Raw genomic sequence first — 11,283 nt, 5'->3', positions numbered from 1 at the left:
GAGTGAGTGCGCCAGTGAGTGCGCCAGTGCGTGTGTGCGCCAGTGAGTGAGTGTGCCAGTGAGTGTGCCAGTGCGTGAGTGCGCCAGTGAGTGAGTGTGCCAGTGAGTGAGTGCGCCAGTGAGTGCGCCAGTGAGTGAGTGTGCCAGTGAGTGAGTGCGCCAGTGAGTGTGCCAGTGCGTGAGTGTGCCAGTGAGTGAGTGCGGCAGTGCGTGAGTGCGCCAGTGCGTGTGTGCCAGTGCATGAGTGTGCCAGTGCGTGGTGTCGGCAATGCTCGCGAGTGCATGTGGGTGTGTGTTTGTGCATCTGTGAGTGTGGGAGTGCGGCATACATGGGTGTATACGAGTGTGTGTGGTGTGTATGTGTGTTGTTTGTGGTGTGTGAGTGTGGTGTACGTGTGTACAAGTGTGTGTGGTGTGGGTGGGGGAGGTGGTGTCCAGGGCAGGGAGAGTCCCCATATTTATCAAGCACCTTCTCTGTGCCAGGCACTGAGCAAGGCGCTGAGTAATCCCCGGCACCAGCCCAGAGGCGCTCACAGCCCATTAAGGCAGAGAGATGTGTAAACAGATAAAAGGAAGGAAAGAGCAGGTTGAAATGAGCCCCCTGATAAATCCCCGGCACCAGCCCAGAGGCGCTCACAGCCCATTAAGGCAGAGAGATGTGTAAACAGATAATCAGAAGGAAAGAGCAGGTTGAAATGAGCCCCCTGATAACGCAACCTGCTGTACCAATGCGACCTCTTTACCTACTTCATGGAGGAGGGTCTGAGAAGCTAGATTTCCCCTGACCTGCGGGCAGGGGTGGGGGCGGAATCCAGGAACTGTCCCAGGGGAGGCCACAAGCCAAGCCCCTCCCTCAGGCACACCCAAACACAGGAGGGGTGACCTCCCTTTGACCTGCAAGGCAACACACCCCATCCCACAGAAGCAGATAAGAGGTGACCAGCAGCTCAGGGAAGGGTACAAACAGCCCAGTCCAGTGGCCTCCTCCCCACCCCCACCCCCCAGACCAGGGCACACACGATGGGCACACAAACCCTGGTGAAGAGAGACAGGGCCTGTCTCTGGGTGGGAGTCCATTCAGAGGCCCCTGGGCTGGAGAGTCGGTGGTAAGAGTGACTGGCAGTGGCTAAGGGAGGTGGCTGAGAAAGGCCAGCCCGGGGCGTGTGCTGAGATTCTGAGGTATGGGGGGTGGACAGCAACGCTGGGGAGAAAGATGCCTTGAGTAAGAAACACATCCCTATGGGACGAGAGGAGGGCCCCGCCTCGCCTGCCTCGCTTCCCGGGTGAAGAGAGACAGGGCCTGTCTCTGGGTGGGAGTCCATTCAGAGGCCCCTGGGCTGGAGAGTCGGCGGTAAGAGTGACTGGCAGTGGCTAAGGGAGGTGGCTGAGAAAGGCCAGCCCGGGGCGTGTGCTGAGATTCTGAGGTATGGGGGGTGGACAGCAACGCTGGGGAGAAAGACGCCTTGAGTAAGAAACACATCCCTATGGGACGAGAGGAGGGCCCCGCCTCGCCTCCCGGGGGCTGCCTTCTTCCAGGCTCCGCAGCAGGTGTCCTCCCAGCAGAGGCCACCTGCCAGGTGCCCACACAGAGCCGCAGCATGGTGCAGGAGTGCTGGCTTCTGGTCCCTGTTCTCACCTGGTGGGTGCCCTTGGGCCGGCCCCTACCCTCATCGGTGAAATGGGGACCCTGAGTCTCCTCAGGGTTGTGGGGCAGATCCAACGAGATAATGGGATGAGGAAAGCGTCTCATAAACTGGAAAGGGCAGGACGAAGGTCAGTGTGCAGGGCGGCCTGCGGCTGCCTCTCCAGCCCTTTGGCAGAGGATAAGGGGCTTGGCCCCACATTCCCGGCCCTCTGCCCAACACATGCCCTCTACTCCCTCTACTGCGTGCCTCACTGCTAGGATCTCCTTTTCAAAGCTGAAGAAACTGAGGACCAAGGGAGGTGTAACGCGCAAATGTGTCCCAGGTCCCAAAGGCTCATCCCCACTTCTTGGCTAGGTGACTCCAGGAACACTGGGTAACCTCTCTTCAGGGTGTAAGGACCCCCAAGATAATGTGGGTGAAGAAATTAGCACAATGCCTAGTGCATATTAATTCTCAAGAAATGAGATCACTATCAGGGTAAGTAGTTCCAAAGGGTCCCCAGCTAAGTGGCCTGGTCAGCATGAGAGCCGGGTCTGTCTGAGGCTAAACCTGTGTCCTTGCCCACTAACTACCCTCTTTGGCTAACTTGCTCACACTTCAGAAGGGAAATGTAAGAAAAACTTTTCCCAGAATGGCTGCAGAGGATTCTAGGTTTTCTCACGACCCACTGTTTCTTTCAACCAACGTCCCCACTTACTTTCCACTGTTCCTTGTTCCTCCAGAGCAAGCCCCAGTCACAGGCACACACACACATGCACACGGGCACATGTACACATGCACGCGCAACCTTTTGTTCTTCTAGGATCCCTTCTTTACCCACATCTCTTCAGTGAATAATATAGTACTTCCAAGACACTAGAGCAGTATCTCAAACTTAAAAAATGGGTTTTTAATGTGCTGTAAGGAATTTGAAGCCTCAAATTAAAGGAACTTTCCACCTGGAACGTATTCTTCATAAGTAACCCTACATACATCTCTCACCAAGAAGATGTCCTCTCCAAAACTAAGACACATTATTACTGTGGACACAGAATAACAGTCTGGAGTCTGCTGAGGGTTAAGTCAGAAGAGCTCTAGACCAGAAGATCGCAGGAAGGCTGAAGGATAGAACCAAGGTATACCTGTTGAGCCCCACTCTCTGCATCCGTAGAATGGGAACGATACATCTTCTCTCTGCTTGGGATTAAATGAGGCAAATTTGCGCCTCGCACTGTAGCTGGTATAAGACTAGATGTCAACAAAGGTCAGTTTCTTCCTCCATTCTTCCCCACCAAGTGTTCATCTCCATTTTGTTTTGTTTGTTTCCCTTCACAAGATCTGTCTCTGATTTCATGTCAGACATCAAAGCTAGGATTCTTGTTACAGATATTTAGTTTACAGCCAACTTGGCTCAAATGCAAACGCATCCAGACGTGCAATTCTAGACTTCTTAGAAAACATCGGGGCTGGCCAGTTGCTCAGCTGGTGAGAGAGCACGGTGTTACAACAGGGCCAAGGGTTTGGATCCCCTTACTGGCCAGCCACCAAAAGAGAAGAAAATATCAGGTTCAAACCCCAGCCTTACAGGACGCAACAGCCCCAAAGAGGACAGACTATGCCAAGGTCACCAAGCACATGCTGTGGTAGCAAGACAGCCCCATCCTCAGCTTCCTCCACCCACGCCCTTGCTTGCCTGAAGTCTTGTAAATTTTCTTAGTCGTGCTCCCCTCCCAGCCTTCAGCCAACCTGTCTGTAAGCCCAACCCTCCTGCAGCAGGAAGTTCATACCTGCTCTCCTCTGCCCTCAGCCCGGGAGACCCCCTGTCCTCCCCTCCCCCAACCCCATGACCTCATCCAATCCAGAGGCCCACATTTCAGTACACAGGCAGCTGCGACAAAGGTTAGAAAAAGCCTAGAAGGCACTTTATTGGAGGTCTCTGCCTCCACTCACAGGATAAAGGAGCCAGGAGCCCCATCCTGAGGTTTCTGGCATCCACCCCGCCCCTCACTGGCCCAGCGAGGCCTAGGAACAGTCAGTCTGGCCACCAGTGCTCGTTAGGAAAGGAGGGAGGGGAACGTCTTAGAAAAAATAGATCTCTATGTACATCTGACGTATTTATAGTACATAAATTAGGGAGTGCTCTGACCCTTGCCCATAGAGTCCAAGCACTGAGCAGGGAGGTGGCAGAAGCCAGTCCAGAAAGAAGGTGCTGGGGGACCCCCATCCTCTGTCTTGGTGCTCCCCTGGGGCCTCTCCTGGCCTCCTTGGCTCAGTCCAGGCATCTGCAGGAGGGTGTCGTCTGCAGCTGGTATCTGGGATTGGGTCTGAGGATGCGCCAGATGAAAGGAGATGCACTGCAGCTAGAGTCAGCGGATGAGTCGCTTCAAACCCCAGGGCTTGTAATTCCAAGAGGAGAGCAGGGAGGAAAGGCCATAGGCCCTGACTCCCAGGACAATGGCCTACGGGCCAACAGTATCCCAGAACTTCAGCTTCTCTCCATTGCAGCAGGGAGTATGTCCAAACAGAGGGGGCCATCTGGCCTGTCTGTTTCCTCCCAGAGTCCATGAGTTTGGTCCCGGGTCCAGCTAAATTCCTCATTTCCGACTCTCGACAACCTCTTCCTCCTTCCAGCCGCTCGAATTTTTTCCAAACTTGTAGACGAGCCGCCGGCCATCCACCCGTTCCAGGATCTCCCGTTTGTAGTAGTACCTGGGTAGAAAGAAGGGTGGTCAGAGGTGCTCAGGCAGAAAACATGGCCTGGACTGCCACCGCCTCCCATCCCATCTGGCCCAGAGTTACCATCGGGTGACCTATCCCCACTGATGTCCAGTCTAAGCTGAGGCTCTCTCTCCTTCCCACCTGCAAGGACAAGCAGTCTTTGTTCTGTCACCACACCAGCCTGTAATTATGTCCAGGGTACCTGGTTCTGCCCTTGCTTCTCTGTATCCTACGGCTGTGTCCTGGGCTGGCTTATCATGAAACCACATGATTGTAGGGCTGGAAGGGACCTTAGAGATGATCTAGTCCACCCTTGTTGTACATAGGAGGAAACCGAGGCCCAAGGCCAAGCAGCTTAATTGCTTCAGTAGGGGGAGAGCCAGGCCTGGGCATGGGCACGGCTCATGCTCTGGTTACCACTCTCCAAGTCTTGCAAGTAGACAAAGAACCGCTGCTGTTAGCCGAAGTTTGCTGCATTTGCTGTGTGCCAGGCTAATACCCTCTCGTGTTACTGTGTAATTTATGAAGCAGGCAGACACTGCTGCTGTCCTCACTCACTCTGCAGGACTCAAGCTTGTTGCATGAAGCCGGGTAGTGGTTGGAGAGAGTGCAGCGGGACACAAACAGCCATCCCTGTTCCCTGTCAGGATCAACAGGTCCCCCTGTGGCCAGCTGGGTCCCAGCCACCAGCTCACCTCATGGCCCGGCTCAGCTTCTCGTAGGTCATGTTGCTGTTCTTTTTCTTTTGGCCCCACAGCTGGGCCACAGCCTCGGAGCGCAGGAACTTGAAGACACCCTCGTGCCGGTTCTCCCACTTCATGAGGCCCTCGTTGAGCTCTGGGTGGATGAGGATGTCCCGGATAAACTCCCACAAGTGGGTGCCTCTGGGGGCTACAAGGCCAGATTCCATCAGTCAGTGGTCCAGGTCGTCCCCTTCACCCAAAGCCCTGCCCATCCCAGGGCCGGCCGCGTGGATGCCCCGCTAGACACCCTCCGCCGTGGCCCTGTGCCCGGTGTACTGGCTGCTTCCCTCCCTGCCCCTCCTGTTTGGTGGGAGTCCCAGGAGGACCGGACCTATCTCACCAGGCACAGATGTTCTCCTCACGCAAATATTGATCAAATGTCTGGCTCCCGGTTTAGTGGGGGCCATGGGGAAAGCAAACACAATAACAGGTGGTAAGAGCTTGGCAAGTACAGGGGTCAGAGAGCTGGCCTCAGCCTGGGGGGTGAGGGGACAGCTTCCTGGGAGAATACCCCCCCTGAGGACAAGGGGCAAACCAGGCCTGATGCATGCACAGCAAGTGATAGAAAGCAGAGCGCTGGCCTCAGCCTGGGGGGTGAGGGGACAGCTTCCTGGGAGAATACCCCCCCTGAGGACAAGCGGCAAACCAGGCCTGATGCATGCACAGCAAGTGATAGAAAGCAGAGCGGCAAGGAAGACCTTCAGGGCAATGTCCCCGCGGTTCTCAGTGGCTGTAGCACACAGTGCCTGAGGCAATGGGGACAGAATGACTTGGTGGCTGGAGGGGCTGCCTCAGAGGCACTTTTCTCTACCTAAAGACACAGCAGCTGCCTCCTCACACCATCAAGGATGTTGCAGCAGGTAAGGACAGTGGCTAAGTACGGAGAAAACTGGAGGAGGTAGGCAGGAAACCTGGACTCTAGTGCCACGCGGCCTCCCTCCAGGAGCCATGGTTTCCCCTGCTCTCCAGGACCACCAAGCCAGGCTCTGCAGTTAGGTGGTGACCAGTACCATGGAGCGCTCCCCACTGTGCATAGCCATTATAAAGGGAGGGAGGGTGGCTATGTGAGGGGCCAGAGAAGGAAGGGGAAAGAACGGCTGCAGCTCAGCAGGAAGCCCTGCTCCTGCCCCGCCTGCCCCAGGAACCCTGGCCTGCAGACCCCAGGAGCTCACCATGTTTGCTCTTCTTGCCCTCCAGACACTCCCAGTACTCTTTGCTCAGCTTCCGGGGTCGACCCCGTTTCCGCTTCCCATGCTTAGGATCCCCTTTCCCCTTCTTGTAGTCAGGAAAGCCATCTATTGCAGAGGGAGCAGGTCAAGAGAGGGCATGGAGGTGTATTTAGGGGGAATAGCCCGTCTACAGGAAAACCCCATGGAAGAGAGAAGGGACGAGGGGAAGAACTGGGCTCCCTGGGTACTGCTGAATGGGACACCCCCTTGGGGCCAGAGCCACCTTCAACTGACCTCTGGGAAAGAGCTTGCTGTCAGTGGGGTCCAGGTCCACATCGCTTCCACCGGAGTCTGAGGAGTGGGAGCTCTGAGAAGTCCCGGTCCCTGGGGGTGGGGTCAGAGTGAGTCCCTTCAGGTCACCCTCTGCTGAACGGGGCTGCAGACTCTCAGGACATGCTGTACAGCAGCTCCTGTTCCTGCCAGAAGGCCCAGTCCAGTGCTGGGAACCAGGGGCTTAGGGGTACTTGGAGGAGAGGGGGGCTGTGGCCCAGACAAGGATCTCACCTGCGGTGGAGACATCAGAGCTGCCAGGGGAGGGGGCTCCTGCGCCGTAGCTGCCGGGGTAGTATGGGCTGGCCTGCCGGCCATCGTCCACCAACTCCTGGGCGAAGGGGCTTCCCTGGTCTGGGAAGAGGAGGTGAAGGCTCAGAGAGGGCTCAGGGGACTGGGCAAGGACAGGTAAGGCTACCCAGAGGTCTGATGACCTGCTCTGTTGGGAAAGGAAGAAGTCTGGGGAGAGGAGTCATCTCTAGCACTCTGGGGAGGGATAGAGATGGGACAAGGACAGGCTGGGGAAGGAGAGAGAAATGGGCTCTCACCAAAGGGGCCTGGGTCTCCTAGGGCTTCCTGGAAGGCCATGCCGTCCTTCTCCAGCAGCTCAATGATCCAGCTGAGCTCGTCAGAAGAGCTGGAAGCTGATGAGGGAGGAAAGAGGGGTCACACTCCCCTTCCCCACTCACTGGGGGCTCTCCCGGCTGTGCCCTCGAGCCCCTCCCACGGCCAGGCTACACTCAGCTCAGGATGAGGAGCCGATCCTCCCCCACTCCAACCCGGGGTTCCCAGTGGCCCGACTCACTGAGGTCCCGCAGCTGGGCATGAAGTTGGTCCCCCAGAGGACCAAAGACCAGTCGCAGCTCCTCCAGGGCACAGCTGCAGAGAGTGGCCCCGTCCATGTCACACCGCGAGAAGTCGATGGAGCTGGCGTCATACTTGTTCTTCTCCACCTGGTAGCTGATCCAGTCCAGAACCTGGGCCTTTGACCAGAACTGGGGCTGCTCCCCCAACCAGCTGGCCTTCTCTGCAAGGCACCAAGCACAGCGACAGGGTCAGCGCAGACCCTCGCAGCCCCATTTCTGGCATGTATTCCCACCTTGTCCTGCAGAGAGCCCTTCTAGGAAAAAGGGCAGGAGGTGGTATTTATAACACCCTGTCCTGGTACCTCCTAGACTGTCACAGTCCTCTCAGCCATTCAGTCTCCTCAGTTATCCCAGCCCTGGAACTAGATTGGAGATCCCCCTCGCCGTCCATTCCCCAATTTATCTAACAGGTTCTTAGATGGGCCCATCTCCTCCCCCTAAATGCACCCCATCCCATCCTGTGAGACCCACCTGTGCCCTCCAGCGACACCTGGGGGTTGGTCAGGGTCAGCACCAAGTCATCGGCCCCAAACGTGGGAGGAGGGGGAACAGAGGCGAGGGTGGGGTCCTCTGAGCTGTACATGGCACTGAAGTAGTTGCTGAAAACGTTGCTGATCTCACAGGTTGCAGCCATGAGGCTACCTGGGGAGAGGGGACCAGGTTGGTGAGCGGGCCAGGGTCCTCCCCTTACACTCTCAGGTATGCTGCTCTGGCCCACCTGGGCCAGAATAGTCCCAAGGGGCAGGAAAGTTAAGTCTCTGCAGACACCCCATTTTATTTTTTTGTCCTTTTTTTGAGACCGGCCGCACCGCGCTCAGCCAGTGAGCACTGTGAGCACACCGGTCATCCCTATATAGGATCCGAACCCACGGCGGGAGCGCCACTGCACTCCCAGCGCCGCACTCTCCCGAGTGCGCCACGGGCTCGGCCCAGACACCCCATTTTAAAGAGGAGCTCCAGATGTCAGAGCAAAGTGGGGTCACAAGACCCTCCTGCTAGGACTGCATTCTTGGATCCCGAGTCCTTGAGCCGGACTAGCAGAGTCACAGCCACCCTATCCCTCCCAGGGACAATCTCTCCGCTCCCTGACCCTCATACAGCTTCCCCCAGCCCCCAACCCCTCCCTTGCCCTATACTCCTGCTTGGAGATTCTGGACTGGAGTGGGCCAGTTCAGAATTGCAAATCCACTAGACCCCTCCCCAGTTTCCCAAGGCTCCGGCTAGGGAACACAACAGGTGGAGGTCCTACCTGATGGCGGGGTACGGACGTGGCAGGCAGGTGGACTTAAGAGGCAGCAGGCAGGAGAGAAATCCAGGCGGAAAGAAGCTCCGCCAGGTGCGCTAAGGTGTCTGGTCACCCGGATCCCCTACCCCGCCCTAAATAGAGCCTTGCAGGAGCTCCTCCCCACACCCAGGCCTTTATAGTGTGTCCTCGGCGGTAACCTGAGCTGGTGGCTCATTGGATGGAGGGGATTTCCTGGCCTTTAGACTGAGCTCTAGGCCCCAGGTGATTTGCATATTCTGTGCCACTTGGCCTGGATCCTGGCAGGCGGTGCTGGGAAATCAGGCCCGGCTGGTTTAATGATTGTCAGAATCTGTCATCCCGCACCCTCTGGGGTTGGGCACAGGGCACTGGCCTAGGCAGGTGGCGGGAACATCGCCGGGGTGGGCATTTGTGCTTTCGACCGCCCTCTGGCTTGGGAAATTCCCCCCGGGAGCCAGGCCAGGGATGGGCTAGGAAGGAAGGGCAAGTGGGGGAACCTGAACCCCTGGCTGAACTAGGTCAGAAAGGCTGTTGCCCCTAAATGTCCAGAGATTTGGGGACAAAAGGGACCTAGTAGGGAGAAAAGTTACTGAGGTTTAGGGATTTTTCCCACAACACCTAGGATTCTGGGCACGGATGGGAGGATCTTCAGGCTCAACACTAGGCAGTACCCACGGGCTACGGGTCACGGCCAGGACCGCCAGCCTGGCCATAGGGCCCATTTGCTGGCATCTACTTTGTTGGCAAGGTCTTGGCACTCTGCCAGCTTGGACCCCATCCAAGCATCAAGGTTGCTATAGCCACTCCTGGAGAGACCTGGCTCTACTTAAAAGTTCTTCCCTCAGCACCTGATGGAGCCCTCCCTGACTAGGTGCAGCTGGAGGTGCTGGAATCCTCATGGACGTGTTTATTCCTCTCTGGTTCCCGTAGAATCTCTGGATCACTCGCCCAGTTTTTCCAGTACTTGTCTGCTGCCCTCTAGTGGTCAGAAGCCTGACTGCCTGAGTCATGCCATTCGAAGAAGAAAACGGAACGCATAGTATTAGTTCACTATTTACCAAGCACCTTTTAATATAGCCTCTCATTTAATCCTCGCACAAAAAAAATCCTGTAAAGAATGCAGTTATCCCCATTTTATAGGTGAGAAAATTGCAGCTCTGAGGGTTGAATGGCTTGGCCAGGTCATATGAAGTTAGTTAAGTGCTGGGGCTAAGATTTAAATCCCCCCTCATGCTTTCCCTGTACCATATGTAGTACTGGCCAGCCACCAGAAAAAAAAAAAAAGGGTCTTCTGGCTTCAGAGACCTCTCTTTCAGCTCCATGGCTGAAGCTCTTGCCTCACTGTGGACAGAGTGAGTCCCCAAACACAACAGACTGTGTCCTATAGACCCAACCTCAAGACCCTAACACAGGGTGGTGAGGAGCAGACAGGGGACGTGCCTTCTAGAGCCTGCAACTATGTGATAGACACTTGGATTCTGCACTTCAGTTTCCTCCATCTGTAAATATGAGGTTGTCTGGATTTAATAATTCCTAAGATCTCTTCCTGAACTAGTTTTTTTATGCATCTAAAATGTATGTGTCTCACTCCTCCCCACCTCCTTCATTAACACAACCCCAGGCGGTTATGGCCATGCTCAGCCCTGATGGGTGAAATGGTTACTCCAACAAAACGTGATTCCACCTCCAGAGAAACCTTGTTTTTTAACTCAATAGCCAGAGGACTAAGCCAGTCCATCTCAGAGAATCTGCTTCTCATCTTCCTTATCTCTGAAACTACTGGGTGCCTAGGAGACAGGGTTAATTAATGTCCAGGGTCTCCTGCACTGGGCCAAGGTTGGCAGGAGAGCCTGGGGCTCTGGGTAGGATTTTCCCCAGCCCTTCAGGGGCCTCCTCCAAGGAGACTGAGGCAGGCACACCCTCTACCCAGACACTCACCCTGGAATGCAGGGGAACCGGCTTCTAGCCCCAGGGCTGCTCACGTGCCCTGCCCTGAAGAGCACCTGGCTGAGGCTGAGGAGGGGGATGTGTGAATAATGAGGCTATCAGCTCCCTTGCCTTCAAGGGGCTTCTTCACAGGAGAAATAGAGCTGAGATAGGAATTCCTACAGGCCAGCCTGTTACTTACCTCCAAGTATTAATGCCTTCAATAGAGAGCCAAGTGAGGAAGAGCAGTGGGAAAGCTTTGGATTTGAGGTCAGTGCCTTGCAGGGACGGGGATGGGGGTGGGAAGAAGGTTCCAGGATGGTGGTCAGAGGAGCTATGGAGCAGGAGGCCAGGGTCTTCCCAACACCCTGTGATGGCAAGAACAGCCCACTGACCTTCCCCACAGAGCTGCCCAGACAGTGGCACAGCCTCAGCTCATGGGGGTGGGAAGAAGGTTCCAGGATGGTGGTCAGAGGAGCTATGGAGCAGGAGGCCAGGGCCTTCCCAACACCCTGTGATGGCAAGAACAGCCCACTGACCTTCCCCACAGAGCTGCCCAGACAGTGGCACAGCCTCAGCTTCTGCCTATGAAAAGACAGGCACATCCAGTAGCACAGGGGGTGGGCAAGGCAGGCCATACAA

General features: G+C 56.0%; 1 protein-coding gene across 1 annotated transcript; it reads right to left on the bottom strand.

The window, feature by feature from the left end:
- Positions 1-3,525: 3,525 nt before the first annotated feature.
- LOC103583436 (ETS-related transcription factor Elf-3) lies at positions 3,526-8,822 on the bottom strand. Its single transcript, XM_008564749.1, has 9 exons — positions 8,701-8,822; positions 7,923-8,093; positions 7,391-7,612; positions 7,134-7,229; positions 6,820-6,939; positions 6,550-6,639; positions 6,259-6,381; positions 5,039-5,234; positions 3,526-4,334 (listed from the first exon to the last, which is right to left on the bottom strand). The coding sequence occupies exons 2-9, from the start codon at positions 8,083-8,085 to the stop codon at positions 4,220-4,222; spliced, it is 1,125 nt and encodes a 374-aa protein (XP_008562971.1). The 5' UTR covers positions 8,086-8,093; positions 8,701-8,822; the 3' UTR covers positions 3,526-4,219.
- Positions 8,823-11,283: the final 2,461 nt, after the last annotated feature.

This window comes from Galeopterus variegatus, unplaced genomic scaffold, assembly GCF_000696425.1.
Source record: "Galeopterus variegatus unplaced genomic scaffold, G_variegatus-3.0.2 Scaffold22945, whole genome shotgun sequence".
Taxonomy (NCBI): domain Eukaryota; kingdom Metazoa; phylum Chordata; class Mammalia; order Dermoptera; family Cynocephalidae; genus Galeopterus; species Galeopterus variegatus.
The sequence above is the reverse complement of the archived record's forward strand: the minus strand, read 5'-3'. Positions and strand labels throughout refer to the sequence as shown.

Excerpts from the sequence above, each read along its gene's own strand:
- LOC103583436 (XM_008564749.1), bottom strand. The coding sequence starts at position 8,085 with ATGGCTGCAACCTGTGAGATCAGCAACGTTTTCAGCAACTACTTCAGT. Across the intron at positions 6,640-6,819 it reads CTCTGATGTCTCCACCGCAG|GGACCGGGACTTCTCAGAGC; the intron begins GTGAGATCCTTG and ends CCCCACCCCCAG. Across the intron at positions 4,335-5,038 it reads AAGCTGAGCCGGGCCATGAG|GTACTACTACAAACGGGAGA; the intron begins GTGAGCTGGTGG and ends CTTTCTACCCAG.